The following is a 20673-nucleotide window of genomic DNA, read 5'->3' on the forward strand; positions in this document are numbered from 1 at the left end:
TGGTACAGTAGCGATTATTAGATACCCTGCAATGTCTATATCGTAGTAGCAATTGAACACTTTTAGTAGATCAACCCATAAGTTTTCTACATAATTCATCTTTTTATTGTTTGGTTAAAACACACATAAAAAGGGGTAAAAACACATCCCTTATGAACAGTGGCCTCACATTTGTCTTTGGCATTCCTCACGTAGCAGGTTTTATAAATACTGACCTATAGCTGCGTTTGTCTTGTGAGGTGTGGGCCACGGGATCTGAACCAATCCCTGTGGGAAATGATGTATTCAGCAGCAGCACCTGCTCAGGGAGGTCAAAGCACCAGGTCACCTACTGAACACCCCCTCAACACCCCCAACACCCCCAACAGCCAGTCAGCCAGCAGCAAAAAACTCAGCCCATGTAATCAGATTACATGTAGTGCAGATATATGTCATTTTAACTCATTCTGGGACCAATTCTTCTTCGATTATTGATCAGATTTAGAACTTTGGTTTACGCTCAGTTCTCTAAAATCTTACACTGATACTGCACTACTATAATGCATTACACTATTTTATTATTGTATTATTGTATGTGTTACTAACCCATTTTTGTTTATTGTGTTTTTTTTTTTTTATTGTTTTTAGTAACTTGCCTTTTAGCATCTGTGTGGCTGCTAAATACTGTTAATTTATCTATCTATATCTATCTATAGATATGTGAATAGGTCTATCTATCTATTTATCTATCTATCATATCTATCTATCTATCTATCTATCTATCTATCTATCTATCTATCTATCTATCTATCTATCTATCTATCTATCTATCTGTACAATATTGTTTAAGTTTGAAACACTTACAAATGGTACAAACGGGAGAAAAAAAACAAACTTTTTTTGCATTCAAGTTGTTTTTTTTCCACCTAATTGTCAAAAAAAACTAGAAAATATTAGATATTCAGTCCTTGTTTAAGTGTAATAAAGAGGCTAACAGACCAATCTGCTGTTGAACATTGATTCATTATTGCTACTTTTTACTGTTATTTCAATCTTGCCTTAGTTTGTCTTAAATATTAAGTTAATTAAGTTAAGAAGAAGAACATGCTATTTTGAAAGAGAGGTAAATCATCTTGAAAGAAAATCCAGAGCTTGTTTATCAGTTGTTTTTGAAAGGCAGGTTGAAGTATTAGATTCAACGTAGGCGTCAGAATTTGTTGTGAGTATTTTTCATCTTTTTGGGTCTTTTGACAAGATTTATTTTCCATCACGTACATGTTTCTCAGACGCAGCAGTTTTCTAAGTTCATTAGAAAAGCAACAACACAGGCCTATTAGAGCAGATACATTCATTTATGTCTTCACTACCCAAGTGACAAGTAGCTTTCCTAAAATATATATATATATATATATATGACTTTATACCAGTGGTTCTCAAACAATACCCATTTCTCTTATTTCTGAATCCAAGTCCCCCTTATGTCCGACTACTAAATATTACTCAGAAATATGTAAAACTATAGAGCATAATAATGGAATTAATGACTGATAAAACACATTCTAATGAATCTCATTTTGTAAATAAGTGAACAAAACAATATTCAGTGCCTCCTGAAAAGATTATTTATCTAGTTTTTTCTGATGTGGAACAAAGACTGATCTTTGTATTTTCAGTTCAAGTTCTAATCAAGATCATTTCTATCATCATTTTGTGTGATTTTGTGTATTTTGTTGTTGTTTGTCTGTTCTTTTTATTATTCACTATATTTTCCTTTAACTTTGTGCGTTTTTGTTGTAGTTTTTGTGTGTTTTGGGTCTTATACTACTGATAAATCATTTTTGTGCAATTTCACGTTTGCTAAAAACATTTTCTGAGCGTATCCACATCTCTCGATACGTATTCTTTATTTTTCATCCGCCTCCTTTCCCTCATCTCCACCAGCTGACAGCAGCAGGATGATTGATATGATTTTCTGTCATGGTATACAGACCTCGGTCCAAGGCCTGTCTCCTCCTAACAGACTGCTGAGAGTGGTTTGAGGGCTTCATCTAAACAAAATAGGAGCAAAAATGGTTTGGGACTTTTTAAGCCTCAGGTAACTTTATCAATTTTTGTCCAGGGACAATTTATCTTGGAGCGTTGGACCATTTTGGAGAAAACTGTGGCTGATTTCTATCAACTGTAGCACATTCGACTAAATCACATCTAGTTCGTCCTCTTTAAAAGTTTTCTGTATGTTTTTTGTGGAGCCCAGTGGACAAAGTACTGCTGTATTATCAGTTCAAAGCAGTAAATAGATTAACTTAAAGCTGCTGGAGACAATAACGTTTTTGTTTTTTTTCATCAGATAAAGACATAATTCATAGATCAATAAATCAAAGGTCATTGTCGTGGAAATTGATGTCAAAGATTGAAATTGCTCCTCAAAAGATTGTATATCTGTAAACACTCGGTTTATTGTCAGTTTTGTGCATTGTTGGATGTGGAGTCCTCTAGACAGATGCGTAGAAGTGTTTTTACTTCATTCTTACTGTGATTTCTTGTGTTTAAGGATCCACCAAAATGAACATTTTTGGCCAAAAACTGAAAACCAAAATAAATTAATATATAATTATTAGTACCATTGCATTTATGGGTATAAATGTGTACTAACCTCACTAAAATTAAAGCATTGCAATTGTATAAATTAATAATAATGCTCCAAAGTATAAATCAATTAGAAACATGGACATATTTTTTTAACACTGACATTCCATGAACGCACAATATAAAATCAAAAACTAAAATGTGTAACTTGACTCCACTCATACATTAAATAATATTGTCCAGGCCTATAAACTGACTGGGCTGCTGAAAGGGTCAAATGAAATATGTCCATTTAAGTTCTTGATGAAAATCAGCTTATGTGCTTTATTACAGTGACTCTGTGAGCTCTTTGTGCTCGTCTCCAAACATGTTCTCTGCTTTCCCGGCAGCTGTATTATTTCTTAAGTCCAGATCTCTGTGAAATGTGCGCTGACTTTAATGCAGCTGATGTGCAACCATGTGTCAGGCTGCCGTGTAGGGGTCCGTGATGGTTGACGCACAACTACTGTGTCGACATGACACTGAAACATAAAACAAACTTACTGTTCCGTCTCAAACTCTGCTCAGAAGATGCTTTAGTGCTCAGATGTGTGGAAATACAGCCGCTCCGTGAGTCCAAGGACACGTTGGTCCGTTTCCAGACAAGCGCACACGGTGACCACGTTGTTTGCTCACGTTATAACAACATCCTGTTTCGGTCGGCTTTTTTTGGTGAGAAAAGTCTTTTAGCAAATAATAATGCACTTTATTTCATTTTTGGCGCCAATTACAACAAAGTCATCTCAGAGTGCTTCAAGGTAGGGTAGGAAATTTTCAAAAGCTAGCATGATTTTGAATGTAGCCTCCTCGATAACCCTCCTTGCCCCTCCCCTCTGTGCTCCGTGTCACTCACATGCATGCTCACAGCTGCTGCAGAAGAGGAGCTCAGCTCATCACTTGTATTGTGTAGAAACGTCGTTGTCTCATGTCTCATTCAGCAGTAGGTAAACACTAAACTTAATTATTTTATATGTTAAAAAAGTGACTAAAAACTCTGTTTTAACTGCTTTCAGTGTGTGCTCGTGCATGCGAGGGATCGAGAACGAGCAGGGAGACAGGGAGACATGATTGGTTAAAAAAAATGGTTCGTTTTTTTCCATTGGTCCAAGTTTTTACAGATTTACAGCTGCTACAGATGACAGATTTTCTTTGTTCCTTTTTCAGTGCACATAAGATCTTAATTTCTGTCAGGACATAAAGACAATTTCAACCATGAACTTAAAAAGTGTATCTGACGAAAATTACCTACCCTAGCTTTAACAAAACATAAAGTCTGTAGTAAGAAGTAAGTAATTTTTATTTATAAAGCACTTTTCTCAGATAAAAATCACACAGTGCAGTACAGAACAGAGGAGAAATTAAAACAACAGGAGCAACACCATAAAAGGAAAGTAAAACAAAAGTGAATTTACATCAACAGCATCATAAAATGATAAAAAAGATAATAAAAGTTTAAAAATCCAATTAAAATCCATTTAATCAAAGGCTTTTCTGAAGAGCACAGACTTCAAATGATTCTTAAGAGTCCACACAGTTAAGCTCCCGGAGGTACTGGTGCAGGTCATTCCAGAGTCTGGGGGCCACAGCCTGGAACGCCAGGTCTCCTGTTGAAACAGGAGAAAACAGAGTTCCAATAATCAATGCGGGACGATATGAATGCGTGGATCATCAGTTCGAAATCCGATTTTTCCAACAGATTCTTCACTTTCGAGATATTTCACAGTTGACGACAGTGACCCTCCAAAGACATTGATTGATCAAACACAAAACCAAGGTTTCTGAGGCAGGTTTTCACCGATGAGCCCAGATCACCACGGAAGTTTTTAATCAAGTGAATCTTTTTATCTGGAGCGATGATCAGAGTTTCAGAGAGAGAAAGAAAGAACCCATGAACAAGCATTTAGTGACAGTGTCAAGAAAAAACAACCTATTTTTTTATAGGAAGAAATCTCCAGCGGAACCAGGTTCAGAGGTGGAGAACATCCGCTTTATAGTAGGGGTGTCAAACTCATTTTAGTTCAAGGGTTGAATACGGACCGCTTTAATCTCAAGTGGGCTGCAGATTTTTGGCAATAAATTGAGCAATTTTATCATTTATGTGCCCTAGTTTGTAATAGTATCTAAAATATGTACGGCACCAACAATATCCAATCAATAGGTGACAGATATCAGTCCCTGCGGGATCTTAGATTTCCTTGATTTTGTGACCAATTTGTATTAAATTCTGGGACATTTTAGGGGAATAATTCCATTTAAAGAAAATTAGGAGCAAACACGGTTTGTGACTTTTTAAGCCTCAGGTAACTTCATCAATTTTTGTCCAGGAACAGTTTATTTTAGAGCTTTGGAATATACCATTGCATTCATGGGTATAAATGTGTACTAACCTCACTAAAATGAAAGCATTGTGATTGTATAAATTAATATTAATGCTTCCTGTCTGGTTTTTCGGTGAGAAAAGTGTTTCAGCTGAAAACCGATAATGCCCTTTAGGACCATTTTTGACACATAGTTTTTGTTTGCATCCAGGGGTGGACTGGTCATCTGACATACCAGGTATCGTCCTGGTGGGCCGTTGACCCAAAGTGGGCTGGTCCGCAACATTTTGAATTTTTTCTTCAAATGATTATTTTGCGTATGTGGGGCGGTGCAAGTTTCTTTATTTTCTAAATTTCAGTACCTGCAATTGGGCCGACCATCCACTCATCGTTGGTTAGCGGTGTGTTCCCAGCGACCATCGACACATATCTATTGTTTGTCGTTGTCAATCAATCATGGGCTGACAGGCACAGAGAGGCCAACAGTGCTGTCAATCACTATATGAGCCAGGCTGGGGGCGGGACCTCATGGGTGGGATGGGCAAACCATCTGCTTACTTTACCTGGTCAGGAAAAAATGGATAAAAGTAAAAAGTGGACTAAAAAGAAAAAAAAAAATTAGTAACAGGTGGCATGAAATGGTGCAAGAGTGGCAAGAAAAGAGCAAAAAGTGACTGAAATGGGCCAAAAGCTGTCAAGAGTGGCAAAAACTGGGCAAGAAAGAGGAACTAAGTAGTATGGAATGGTAAACGATAGATTAAATGAGTAAAATGTGGCACATAATAGTGAAAAAGGGCAAAAATGTGAACAATAAGAGGTAACATGTAGGGAAAAAGGAAACAGTATTTAGGAAAGGGAAGGTTTTTAAGCTTATTTTATTTGGATTAAAAGTGGCAAAAATAATATTTCAAATTAGGACATAAAAAGCCACATGTTGAGCGTTATTGATGGCTTTATCGTGATTTTAGTAAATATTTGTAGATCTTTTGGTTGCCTCAGAGCAGACAAAGCTGTTGTGGGCTTTTTGTCCCAGTCCACCTTTGGGTGCATCAATACTGATAAGTAGAAAAGTCATACACTTGAAATTGTTTGTGTTCGAGTTTGTTTAAGGATTTCTCTGTGATTTCACTTCTCCCCATAAGACATTACATTTTGGCCGGATTCTGATCTTTCTGTGCAAACTCCAAAATAAACATCCAGCAATATGTTGAAGCAGAAATGTGTTTAAAAGTCACTTTCCTTTTCATTCTTCATGCGCTCTCTGTGTCATTCCTTTGCTTCTGTGAAGTTTTTGTTTTTTGGTCAGTGTATATGTTGGTCATTGCATTTTCCGTTCAGAAAAGAAAATTGAAAAACAAAAAACAAGTGGTTATTTGATTTTTGTTTTCAAATTGAAAAACTTAAATTGAAATTCAAGGCATGTTTATGTATCAGAGTCCAGAAGAAATAAACAAACATTTAAAAAGGTCCGTGTATCTTCCATTCATTTTATTTCCAATTCTGAAACGAAAATTGATTTTCGTCAGCAGGACCTCCTGCTCACCAAATCTGCTGCTGTTGAACCAAAAGACGAGCTAATCAAGGGAAAAGCTAAAATACTGCTTCACTTTGTTCACCCTGTAATAATACAGATATCCCCTCATTTTTACATGTTTAGTTAACATATATTGGATTCTTCGTCTTTATCTGGGAATATGAAAATCCATTAGAAAAAAAGACACCAAATCCAATTTTATAGCTATATTTTAATGGAAAATGGCTTTTTTTTATTTGTAAATAACACCTTCTACATATATTAAAAAAGGCCAATATTTTTGTTTTATGATTTTTGTTTCATTGGAAACAAAAAGTACACAAACCTAAAAATCACTTCATTTTCAATTTTTGTTTTTAAAACCAAAAAAGCAGAAATACTGGAGGACCAAAACAAGAAAAAAAAAAAAAAAACGCTCGTTTTTCATTATGGTGAGGCCGGAAATTTTTTCTTTTCAAAATAAGAGCATGTATTATCTTTCTGTTTTCCCTGCCATTTGAAATGTCTTTGGAACCGTACTCTGAAATCATTTTTGAAACGGCAAAACAAGGCTCGTCATCTGCAGAAATTGCTGCAAATACTGTATACTTCATCATTGACCTGTACCGGTGCTTTACTTATCAGTCAAGGTCCTATTTTATTTTCCCTGTTTTCCATTTTTATGTTCCATCAAATCCATCATATTTTTCTTCCTAACCCAAGAACAATGTCCTCTCATTTTCCCACAAACTTCTGCTTAACTTTTGTGGTTCTTCTCTCGCCATTACTGACTTTAGTTTGCTTCACTACTTTCCCTGGATTTCACTTTTTTTTTTTTTACCTTTTGCTTTGTCACTTTTGCTTCTGTGCTTGGTTACTTATACTTATACTCACTGCCTTTCCATTGGCCGTAAAAGTATGTTATGTGGAAACTCATAGACATATTTTACAGGCTTTGTAACACAGCTGAACTTCAAAATAACTCCTAAGTTATAGAGGATTATGTCCTTATTTCTGCTCATAACATGTGACTCATCTATACTCAATAGTGTCTATTTTTCCCCAAACCTAATTTAGATCTCCTTATCCGTTTCCTTCTCCCTTCACATAACGGTACCCTCTCCCATCTCTCATTCTGTCTTCCTCTGTCATGTCGCTCTCTATTACTTTACTCACTACCATTTCTCTTCTTCACCTCCCGCTTTTCCTTTCCACTCTGTGAGCGTAACCTTTCTCTACGCTTTAATCTATCCATCCTTGAACCCTCCTACTCTTTCTTTTTTCGTCACTATTCAATTACTTTTTTTTTTCCTGCATTTCCCTGAAATTTCTCTCAGCTTTCTGCTTTCCGCGCCCTTCCTATGCTTGTATATTCTCCTCTATCATAAATGATTCTTCCCCAGTTCATCTATTATTTCCGTTTTCTCGCCGCGTTTTCTTCACTCGACGTGTTTCCTTGTAGATGAAGCAGCAGAGTTGCTTTTTAAACTTCTGTCCTATTATTTAATGGTTGCTGCCTTCAAAGTGTGAGAAGAAAGAGGAGATGAAGGATAGAAATGCAAAATAAAAATCCCTCAAATTGTACATGTGGAAAGAATGAACATGAATGTGGAGTCGCCTGGAATTAAAATGGGGTTCCCTGAAATGTCTTTAATTAATACAAATTAAATTAAATACTGATTAAAATTATATATATTCGTAAAACACTAACAAACTTTTCTAGAAAACTAATTCTAAGAAATGTGATGTGAAAAGGTTGGGAAGCACTGGGCTGAGAAAATAAGGAAAAACTAGCAGTAACCTAAAAACATGCACCACTAACAATAACAACTTTATTAACTAATCCTAAAACATGTAACATTTGTACAATTTAACAATTTTGTAATATTTTACAAAAATCCAAAACAAAACAAATCGTTTCACAATTTGCAGCAAACTTTTTTTAACAAAATCCGACTTACATTTGTCCCAAAATTTAAAAAAAAAAAAAAAATTCAAAGCTGCTATTCGGAGTTTCTGAGAGAACGTCTCAATGCCCCGCCTCTACATTTGTGCATTGTGAAACATAACAACGAAAACTACACATTTATACTTAAAGTGCCATAACTTTTAAATCAAACATGTTTATTACCTGTCCATGAGAAATGTCACCAAATCCTGGTCAGTTCAGAATCCTTTTTAAAGCAGCTCTGTGATAAATTCTGTTGCGGTCACAAAGACGTTTATCCACAAACTTTTCTTTTTTTTTTTTTAGTAGAAGCTTTATACGTTGGTCATCGTGGAGTTTGGGGGTGCTCCTCCATGACGCTCAGTGATACCTGTTTGCTGTTGTGACGGTGTATTCACTTTGATTGACAGTGGCTCGCTCCAGGAAGTCAAAGCTTATTGGCTGGGCGAAGCCGGCGCTTTTTTCCATTTGTATAGGGGTCTATGGACGAAGGAGGGACTTATATACAATAATGTATATGAATGACCACCGGCTGTTGACCATAGTAAAAGACTAGTAAGGTTTTTTTTTGCATTTCCAAAGAATGATACATGAACATATATTTCTCAGAAACTCCAATTATCAGCTTTAAAAATGATTAATTTATTACAAAAACATAAAGTGCAGCAGTATGTAACTCTACTAAGGCTCTGAATACATGTGTCACCTGTATTTTCTTATTCAAAACGTTTAAAGACAAAAGTTTAGCGTTTAAATCCTCGGATACATTTATTTAAATCATGGAGTGATTTCTTCATAACTTAAACTAGCACATTTAGCTAAACATGAAAATGACTATTTTCTCAGAAAATGAATGTTTTTGTCCTTTTTCTCAGTTTTTCTAATGCCGACTTGTTCCTGTTTTTCTTATGGCACGTCATATTAAAAAAGAAAAATGTTACAACACACCCTAAGCATGTTTATTATAGCTGCGAGTGCGTGAGCGTGTAGCTAGCTTGGCTAACAGCTAACAGCTAAACCAGTTTTTTTTAACCTTGGGATCGCCTGGAATTTAAATGGGGTCACCTTAAATGTCTAAAAATCTTATTTCATCATTAAATTCTCATTATTATGTTATTTGTAAAATTAAAACACAACACAATCTTTAACACTGTATTTTATACTTTCACTCTATAAATACAAATACATTGTGGAATGTTTGTGCGTAAATGATCCATTCAACAAAAAAAGAGCTTCAAAACTTTTTTTCACTTCAACCAAAGAAAAAGTGTTGAAACACAATTTTTTGGGAATTCAATTATTTTTTTCTTTTTCTTTTTTTTGCATTTTTAATTGAATAATAAAGGCACAAATGTACTATCCATAATATGGCCCAAATACAAGAGTAAATTTGGTGAATCCTAATTTTTTCCCGATTAAAGCAATTGCATGTGATACAACTAACCCTGATGTTTGTTTACTGCTTAAAAATATTGGCCACACTATAGCACAGAAACACTCTGATTAAAACTGCTTCAGATTATATCTGTTCTTGTTTCAGTGCCTTTCTAAAATCCAGAATTTTCTGACTGTTCAGGTGCTCATGTCTTTCATGTTAAATAAATAGTGTAATTGTGCTGTTTTCTCTGATCTGCAGGCTTAGTGGTGAGAGAAGCCAGCATAGAGATAACCCGACAGCAAGTGGAGGAGCTGTTTGGTCCTGAGGATTACTGGTGTCAGTGCGTTGCCTGGAGCTCTGCTGGAACCACCAAAAGCCGCAAAGCACATGTTCGCATTGCATGTGAGTAAAAGTCAAACTCCCACACCTCACAATACTATATCTAAATCCCTTTTGCCTTCGTTCTTTGGTTATTCCGTCTTTAACACCAAATCAAAAAAACAAATAAACAGTGTGGTTATTGGGTTTTACTGATTTAAAACCAAAAGAGAAATACAAAAAAACCAGATAAGCAGCGTTTTTTTTGTTTGTTTTTTTAAACTTGTTCTGTTTGTGTGATATTTACGAGGAAATTAGAGCGAGAACCGAAGTCGGCTGCACCTCGTTTCCCAGGTCCTGGAGCAGGTTTCCCCACACAATAGGACTGTTAAGGATTTATTTCAGCAGTTTTCATACAGTGTGTGGATGTTTCTGTAAAAAGCTACCTACGTTTATTTTTTGTTTTGCGGTGTTGCGGTCCAAATAGTATGCAAATAATCTGGTGCCTGACTATCAACTGTGAGGCTGGTGTGAGGAACATTAGATGTTAGAACTTCTACCATTTGACACTTTTGCAAAAACAATTGTAGGTTTTTAGCAATAAATTTTTTTTTTGCATGTTACAAGTACCGCTAACAGCTGCTGACAACACACACGGAAGTTGATCACAAGAAACAAGGAGCACCAGTAGATTCATTACACCACCTCTGATTTCACAAACCATGAGCATGTTTTACGTAACATCCATTTTTTGGTTTTGATTTTGTTTCAATTCACCAGTAATGTGACTTATGCGTTGCTCCTTTTTATGTCCGGACCGGTATCAAAAGTCCACCCAGTCACCAAATTATCTGGATACTATTTGGACCGTAACACTGCGGTAAAGTTGTCAGATATTCAACTCTCTGAGACAGAGAGGATTGTGTTCAGGAGAATCCATTACAAAAAAGACATAAAAATCAGTAAATAAATATGTTTATGAGAGGAAAGGAGGGGGGTCACCAACATCAATCAATATGGTTCATTCTGTGAGATTCATGAACGTGCACCCCAAATTAGAATTGATTTGGTTGAAAGATTTTCAAGATACACTAACCCTAAAACTGAATGTTTGACCTGATGATAAAATCTGAGACACTTTTTTTATGTTAATAGACCAATTATTCATTTAAATATTGGATCGGGACGCTCCCATATATATATATATATATATATATATATATATGGGAGCGTCCCGATATATATACAGTATTTATATATATATTTCTTTATATATATTTATTTAACTCATTCAGTGCCATTGACGAGACATCTCGTCATTTGAAATCCAAACGCTCAGTGCCATTGACGAGATATCTCGTTATTTGCTTTTTTTCTCGGGGATTACTAGAAAACACCCTGGCGGAGGTCTCTCATCAATATCTAAGCTGTGTAGTGTTGTAGTGACCAACTGTGTCCTGAAGATGGCAGCAGTGCACCTTTAGATGAGAGATTAGCCACTGATGCTAGCCAGTAAAGGAGGAAGAAGCAGGAAAAGAAGTGAGATAATGGTGCTATGAAGTGATATTGTGATGTATCCAGCAGCTCACAGCACCACATACTAACACAGAACATGTGTGGACCTGAGTGGATTATTGATAATGTTGTGATCGTGAGATAAAACCATCAACTAACCGGGCCAAACGGGTCATCCCTGCGTGTCCGGGGGGAGGGGGAGGAGGGGGGGTGTGGAGGTGGGTACAAAATACCCCCAGCCTGTGAGCCAGATAGCAAAATAATAGGTGACATGTAGGAGGTAGCAGTGCACCTTTGGATGAGAGATCATCCATGCTCATCAGAGCTCAGAGAGAGAGAGGAAAGGAGTTTACGAGACAGAAAATGGCGCTACGTACAGAGCTGACGTTCCCAGCAGCGCACACTCCGACCAGAGCAAGTGTGGAATTCATGGATAATGTGGCGATTGTGAGATAAAACCATAAAAAAGCAGTGACCCTCTGTATGTCCGGGAGGAGGAGAAAGTTATGTGTGTACAGACTGACGGGAGAGAAAGTTGGAGGAACGGAAAAATACAGTAAGAAATCCATTCAACTCTGACCCAGATGGATAAATAATAATAGTTTTATCATCAAAAGCCTGGTCTGTGTTTTTTTTTTTTTGTTTTATATAAGGAAACAATGTTCAGATGTTAGAGTTGTCACTAAAGCAAAAAAATAAAGCTTTAAAGTCACTGACAGGGTTTTTTTTTTTTACAAAAAGGCTTTTTTCTCAGCTTTATGCTCTGAAACTGAAGATTTGTGTAAAAATTGCTCTATTCAATGGCTGATTACAAAAGAATGAAACAAGCCAGAAACCTTTTTTTTTTATGAAAGTAGAGACTTCAATCTTTCAGAATCTGGTGTCATATTTCAGATAGTCATAGTAGAAAATATTCTGTGGGTCTTTAAAATCAGTCAAAATGCTCAAAAACGGCTGGTACTGAGGGGGTAGAAAATCTGAGAATGGCTGGCACTGAATGAGTTAAGCATAAATATTCCCTCTCAGTTACAGACATTAATCATAACGCAAATACAGACATGAATGCATTAATTGAATTTACTTTGCAAACGCCATAAAACTTGCACATTATAGTAACAATTCACACAATTCAATTGTTTCCACTGAATCCAATATTTTGAGTCGTTTTGTATGTTTTTCAGGGTTTTATGTACATTTGTAGTAATGTTGTGAGTTATTGGAGTAGATTTTTTTATTTTTTGTTGCATTTTTGTGTGTGTTTTTTGTAAAACAAATTTTATATTTGGGAGTCATTTTGTGTATTTATGCTGTCTTGTATATTTTTGTTTTGTTTTGTATATTATTTGTTGTATATTTGTATTTGTGTGTAATGTATGGTCTTATCTCAACAATTGTGTATAGATTTTTATTGTATTATTTATATATATATATATATATATATATATATATATATATATGTTTTATGGATCTCGCAAAATAAATTCAATGACCACGTCTATAAACTTGTGATCATCTGATCAGGTTTTTGGGGTCAGTAAAGCCAGACAGAACCTTAAACACGTTTTTATATCTGGATTTTCCACAATGAGTGGAATTATCAACACCAAATGATAGATGGTGAGAAGCTGAAACTGAAACTTTTCTCTGGAACTTTCTTTCACCATCAGTAGCTTCCTGTTCTGGTCGAATGAAGAATTTAATAAGACAACTGGGAGTCTGAGTATAAGGTCACCAAAAGAACACGCGTCGGCCGCTGGAAAAAAAGAAAGAAAGAGAAAAAAGAAAATGAGTGTTCTTAATAACTGTCTACGACTCAGTGTTGCCATGGAGAGCAGAACGTTATCACACGGGAAAATCAGTTTGGGATTGTTTGATCCCACTAAAGTAGAGGAATGAAAAAGTCCAATTCCACTGTGAGTGATTGTCAGCTGACAGCTTTGTAGCCTGACTGAAAACCTAACGGGAATTTCATTTTTGATCGAAATCATCTAAAGCAACGTACTTATGTTGTCAAACATAAGTCTTGTAAAGCTCAATAGGTCGTTCCTTTAAGCTCCTTTCACTCACAACTGAAGCTGCAAACGTAGTTTTTATTTCTCTGGTCAGTCCAGCCACATGAGACACCGGGTGTTTTTGTGAACATTGGGGTTATGGAAAGGTCAAGAAGGAAAGAAACACTAATAATAAAATGGACTCTACCTGGCACATGCTGACAGCCTTTGCTCTGCTTCAGTGCACGTGGAGAAAGACAACAGGGGACCATTCACCACACACAGGATATAGTACACACTTCCCCATATGTAGTACACGGAGTATTTTAACAGGCAGTATCGCTCTAGCAGACCTCCTCTCTAAAAAACAACTCTCCTCTCCCAGTTCGTCCCCGTACATCTGGTTGATAGAGATCTATCATGTTGACCCCCGTGCGTCACTTACACTTGTTTTATTTGGCTGTAAATAATGTCTTTTCCTTTAGCTGTGGGTGAGCTAGAGTTCTTTCTGTCTGGTGTGCATTAAACGCCAAAATGTGTTGATATTTAATGATAAACAAATAGAACCTCTAACCAAGGAGGATAAAAAAGGTCAAAGATCTTTTTTTTTAACATAATAATAACAATAATAATTTATCAGTTTTATATAGCGCTTTATCATAGACACTCAAAGTCGCTTTACAGAATTAAGGCATTATTCTTTCACTCCACACTTAGTGGTGGTAAACTACTATTGTAGCCACAGCTGCCCTGGGGCAGACTGACGGAAGCGAGGCTGCCATAGTGCGCCATCGGCCCCTCCGACCACCACCAACACTCACTCACACACTACATTCATACTAGGCAATGTAGGTGAAGTGCCTTGCCCAAGGGCACAATGACAGATCCCACTGGGTGACTGCCACCCCATTGTGGCACCTGGAATTCTCAGTGGTCTCCCATCCAACTACTAACCAGGCCCAGACCTGCTTAGCTTCCGAGATCTAATGGGATCGGGCAATGACAGGCTGGTATGGCCACAATAGTACGGCCTTTGATTTTCTGTGATTGTGGAAAATTGACAGAAAAAAATTGAAGAAATCAAGTTCTAAAATGTAAAAAGCAATCCTACCTTGATAACCAGGCCCCAACATTACATTGAACATGTTATATTCCACTGAAAAACAAGTGACTGAATGTCTACAATGTGTCCGAGTTGTGCAATAATTCATGTGTTATAGTTCACTGTGTTGTAATGAAGAGGACTATGACTACGTTCAAATCTGAAAAGGCACTGGTACAAAGACAGGTTTAGCTGTTGGTGTATTAGCTGAACTGGTGATGATTATACCTGGTGACAGAAGGCAGAGGCATTACACCTCCAATCACAATGCTTGTTAGAGATTGATACGTAACAGCGACACAAAATGTAATAACTTTAAAACTTTTTTGTTTTTACATAATGGGGCAAAATAGATTTCCCCAAATAGTGTAATTACATCATAGAGTGAGTCTAGAACTGCCTTTCCATTACAGATTTTTTGCAAAATAAAAGAAATATTTTTAAATGTGGAGAAAGTATAATTGCGCTTTTTTTTCATGTGTTTTCATTGAACGTTGTTTTGGGGAGGAGCCTCGTAACTCCCGTGAAATGTTATCCTGCGAGACTTCGGCTCAGGAGGACGGACGCTCCAAACCTCCTTATAATACTCTGTATTCCTTTGTTGTTTCACATCTAATGTGGCACTAATACTTTTTTAATTATAAATTTAAGAAATGTCCCAGTTTTCTTTTCTGTTTTAAATGTACAGCATCATGTTTACTCAGAGAGAAGTGGTCATGTGACCAGGTACATCACGTCCTGTCACGTGTATTTGTGGAAAAAGTGTTTCCATGGCGCTTTTGCTACACATTTCAATATCGAAACGTCTGAAATTCCTCCTCATGAAAGCATAAAAACTTTTTAGCTATATTTGAAATGTTGGTATTTCCATTACAAGTTTTTATTGCATTATTTAGACTTTTCACATTTCCGAGGGTAATGGAAACACAGCTAATGATTTATGGATCAATGGTAAATGGACTTGATTTTATATAGCGCTTTATCACCACACTGAAGCAGTCTCAAAGCGCTTTACACATCAGCTCATTCACCCAATCACTCTCACATTCACACACCAGTGGGACAGGACTGCCATGCAAGGCGCTAGTCGACCACTGGGAGCAACTTAGGGTTCAGTGTCTTGCCCAAGGACACTTTGACACATAGTCAGGTACTGGGATCGAACCCCCAACCTCTCGATCAGAAGACGACCCACTACCACCTGAGCCCAAAGATCAATGGGCTTATTGGTTCAATGTAGAGTGTAGTATCTGTAGGTTTTTTCTGTAATTAACGCGACAAAGTCCCAGTCCCAGTGCTAGTCCCAGCGCTAATATATATATATTATATATATATATATATATATATATATATATATATATATATATATGTAATAAAATCATTGCTCTATAAGGGGAAAAGCCTTTTGCCTGCCCCGTAATGCCCCCCATTTACACATATGCATGTATGTGTATGATACTACTCTACATTGAACCAATAAACCCTTTAATCCATTAATCATTGCGTCACAATAATGTTGAGTAAAAATTAAAATAATAAAATTGTTAGACTAATAAGGGAAAATGTTTTGCCTGCCCAATAATGTTGTAACAGCAACAAAAAAAAGTGTTTACGTTTTGGGCTCAGCATCTAGTTACATTATTGATCAGTTTTTACAGTTTGGGTTTTATTACATTTTTTTTAATTAACAATCCGGGTCCTTACCTGTCAGACATTAAACTTAAAGTCTGTGATGAGGTGAAATACCTGGGACACTATATAACCGCTGACCTGTCAGATGATAGAGATAGTTACAGGCTTATTGTACTCTAATGTACACTGCCCACTTGTGTAGGCGTTATAGAAAAAGCAGTATGCATAAACTACGGGTGGCATACTATGATGAATGCTGCTCAAGGTTCACCGCTGGAACAGTGCCAGTCAGTTGTTTGCTAATGCTGCAGTACCAACATGTGCTGCTGTGCATCTATGTATGTATGTAAGCATGTGTCTGCTAACACACTGTAAATAGCGTTGTTTGTTCTCTGACCAACCGTGTTCAAAGCTCAGCTGTAGGCTCTTCTCTCGTCTGGAAACACTGGCACTTTAGTTTATATGGCTTTGGATGATCAATCTTTCAGGGCTCTATTCTCCCGTCTGGATTTAAGCACTTTTTTGCGCGCCTGCAGTTACGCGCTTCTCTCCTAGGCATATTCTGCGGTCCAGGATCCTGGCACGCCCACCTCCCGTAAGTAGAGCAAAACTGTGAATGAAGGCGGGCTGAAGGAAAGGAGGCGGTGATGTCATTTTTTTTGGGCTGTCTAGAAATCACGGAACATGGAGTTTTTCCAACACTTGTAAATGTCATTGAAATCCATCAGAATGATAAAGTTAACTTTTATTTTGAAAAACCTTCATTGATAAACAATGTAACAGGTTGATTTGATCAGATTATTGATCAGATTATTGCAGTGTGACTGAGGATCATCCGCATTCTTTTTTCCCAATCACAGTTAAAATTTCTCTCCTTGATCATCATCATCACTATAAAGCGTGACAGAGTTAGATGCTGGAGATATGAGGAAATAACGCAGCCACAGAGCGTCCTGCTTTAATACAGAGGGATGTTTGCAGTGAAACAGAACTATTTAAATATAAATTGTTTAAAGTGACCTGAGCTGAGCCTCATTAAAATATGTGTGGGAACAGTTTGTGTTCCATCCTCATCCACATATGACAGCTTGTTTCACTCTGTAGTGGATCAAACTCTGACTTTATGTTGGACACAGTATGAAAATAGTTGAATCACTGTGACCAACGTGGACAGAAGTCGGCGTCTGTCAGAGTTTTAATTAATCGCACAGCAGCAGCTGAGTGTACACAGCTGCTGCTGCGTGACGCACGAGTCCGTGTGGCTTCATATGTAACTAAGTCCATATTTCTAGTGCAATATAATGTTTCTCCTTATGGGGGCATGTAGCGCCCCCATAAGGTTTGAATGGTTTGAGGCACGTAAGAGGAAAAAGACTCACGCACACCAGAGAATGCGCGTAAAGCCAGATTTAAAGGGGAACACCCACATTTCAGGGCTGCTCCACCCACAGTGCATAACTGGGATGAAGGCGCGCTGTGAGTGACTTAAGTACAGGGGGAGAATAGCACTCAGCCAAAAATATGGGAAAATAGAGCCTTTAATGTCTTATTTATTGATATGTCTGTTATGTTATGTCTGCTATAGACCCTGTTTGTTTCTGAAATAAAGTTTTGATGAAGATGATGATATCGGGCTCTAAAAGGGCTGTGCATAAATTTGTGTGAAACTTGAGGGTGATTCATCAACTGGTGGTAATCAGAGGTTTCACAAATAATGTTTTGGGACCGTATCACACATTTCCATAATGTTCTTACCATAAAACAGGAGACTGAGGGTCTAGGTATAATGTGGCTAATGGACATGTTAAGCTCTTGCAAAGTAATGTTGCGTGATTTCAACATAACAACAAGTAATTTGAAGCATATTAATTGTAAAATGAATAACAGTAGTTGACTCTAATAATCCTATTTGGCATGTTTGCTATGATTTTGGGAAGTTTAATAGCCAGTAAAGATATGTAAAAAGGGAAATATGATTAACGGAAACTGACACAAACGGGTAAATCCTGAAACGGAATTGGGTAAATCTTGCTAACAGGGTTAAAATAATTCATTTAAATGCTTTATGACTTTGAAAGTTGATTTTTATCATATCGTCACATTGTGCTCTACATAAATAGAAAATAAGTCGTGTGAAAAGGCAGCTCAGTGTACGGTCGTGTGATGACTGAATGTAGAAAAACATCAGTTTAGCTTCTTGTGGATGTTTTTCTGTCTGTCCATAGAGAGTTAGTGGTCCAGAATATTCTTAGCTAGGCTAACACACCTCTCCAATGGAAACAGTCGTCCTTAGGGTGCAATGAATGCTGGGTAATGTGCTGTTTTTGGCTCATATTTGGGTTGATACATTCTGTGACTCTGATTCTGATGTGTTTACAGGAAGGAATGTTGACAGCAGCTGTGCTAAATCTCTCTATGGCAATATTATTCATTTTCACTGGGAATTGACTTATCAACAAGTGCGTTGACAAATGTAATTGTGCATGAGATTATAGATCTATAAAAGTAGACAAAAACATTAGGGAAAAATGTGTCTGCATTACTAACATTTCATTCAGTCCTTCCTCACCACATGTCACAGTTCTATGTCTTACACATACATAGTAGTTAACAATCAATGAAATAAACCAATATGTTCAATGATTAGGAAGCTAAACAAGGTAACCAAGAGATGAGAAAGAAATTGAATTATATGCAATAGTTCTTCAGTGTATTTTACAGCTGATTCAATAAATTTGACTAAACTGACCCATTTTATGGGCTGATTTATTTCAGCATCATTAATTGTAACTGACCTTTAATTGAGAATTCAATTGTAATTAACTTTCAGGAGGAAAATAATATTTGGAATTTCAATTGTAATTGGGAAAAAAACACCAGTCATTGTAATCATAATTGAGTTGTAATTGAGCATTGATAGTAAGTAAGATATTTTTATTTATCGAGCGCTTTTCACAGATAAAAACCACAAAGTGCTTTACAAAGAATGTCTGTATCATCCCGTCTAAGGAGAACATGGAAGAACAGTCCAATAACAAATAACATGGGAGACAAGAACGGGAATTGAAAAATGTGTTTGTATTAAATTGTATTTTTTGTTGTATATATTTGAACTGAAGTCAGACTTTCAAATGTATTGCCTTCCACAAATTTTAATACACATTAAAGCAGAACTTAGTAACTTGTGCTTAGCGCTCCCCCTAAAGGTTCCTTTGGTTGTGTCACTAACGTAAACACTCCACACCCCCGCCCCCCCGTTGCCTGCACCACCCCACAGCTACATGCACACCTTTGCTCTCCCAAGACAGTAGCAACCGATCACTGAAAAATCCTACTCCAACAGTGACACTAAGGGTGCTTTCACACATATAGTCCCATGTGACCATGTGAACAGTATGAGGAAAAGAGACAAGTAAAATAAATGAATGATGTGGGAGTAATATGGAAGGAAGTGTGGAAATGTGGGTGTGTGTTTGTTTGTGTGCTGACATAGCGGCTCTGAAAATAGATGGATGGATAGATTGATAGATGCATGAATATTTGTGTGTGTGCTGCCTGATGGAGCGCGGGGTTGCGAGTTTGTGTGCATCCCTGTTGCGCAATCACACACACTGTTGTCGCAGTGTGTGTGATTGCTGTGTGTTGCTGCTGAGCTGTCACTGCATGGAGTTGCTCCGTTCCTCAGACAAAGATCTTCTCTGCACTTTTTTTGTTGGCTCTGCCATGATATAAGTTTAAGAAAAGTGAATTTGTAGACAACCGTATGCAGCCACAGGGCTGGTCATAATCTAGTATTAATTTGTATTGGGCTGTTGTAAAGCAGTACATCTGCCACAGGGTCGGAGGCAGGAAAGTTGCAAGTGCTGTTCTCTGTCCAGAGACAGTAGGGGGGCTGAAAGACCCCCAATCACCCCATAAACAGGATTTATTAAGGTGAAAAAGTGACTTAGTTCTGCTTTAATTGACATCAGTCTACAATGAATAATCACTATTTTTGGTGATCTGTCGTATTTTAATTTTTAATTTTAATTTTTTAATTACAAATGCTGGTTATATAATTACACAATCGCACACAGAGCCAGGTGCAGAGATGGTGTTTGAAAATGAAGTTGTAAATATTCAAACATGCACCAGTCCCACATTTTTCTCTTTACAGCTTTTTCATTTCTGTGTTCAATCTGTATATGTTTTTCCCCTGACTTTGTCCGTCCTGTCGTCCTTCACTTTCTCTCCTTTTTATTACACCAGTGATTTTTACTCTTAACCAGATCTGATTACACCCAGCCCTCTCTTGCGATAACCTTTTACTTCAAATCGACCCAACCTCCCGACCTGCCCTGCTTTCGCCTTCTAT

The 20673-nt window shown here is 37.0% G+C and overlaps 1 protein-coding gene and 1 non-coding gene across 3 annotated transcripts in view; one reads left to right on the plus strand and one right to left on the minus strand.

Annotated features, from left to right (window-relative positions):
- The window catches only part of unc5ca (unc-5 netrin receptor Ca), a 345163-nt gene that overhangs the window by 174927 nt on the left and 149563 nt on the right, over nucleotides 1-20673 (plus strand). For both annotated transcript variants that reach the window (XM_028456479.1, XM_028456480.1), the window contains exon 3: nucleotides 10020-10163. In XM_028456479.1, the coding sequence (XP_028312280.1) occupies nucleotides 10020-10163 (144 nt within the window). The remainder of the gene's footprint in view (nucleotides 1-10019; nucleotides 10164-20673) is intronic.
- On the minus strand, nucleotides 14492-14609 carry LOC114470469 (5S ribosomal RNA). Its single transcript, XR_003674877.1, has one exon. It is a non-coding gene; the product is annotated as a 5S ribosomal RNA (ribosomal RNA).

This window comes from Gouania willdenowi, chromosome 9 (genome assembly GCF_900634775.1).
Source record: "Gouania willdenowi chromosome 9, fGouWil2.1, whole genome shotgun sequence".
Taxonomy (NCBI): Eukaryota; Metazoa; Chordata; class Actinopteri; order Blenniiformes; family Gobiesocidae; genus Gouania; species Gouania willdenowi.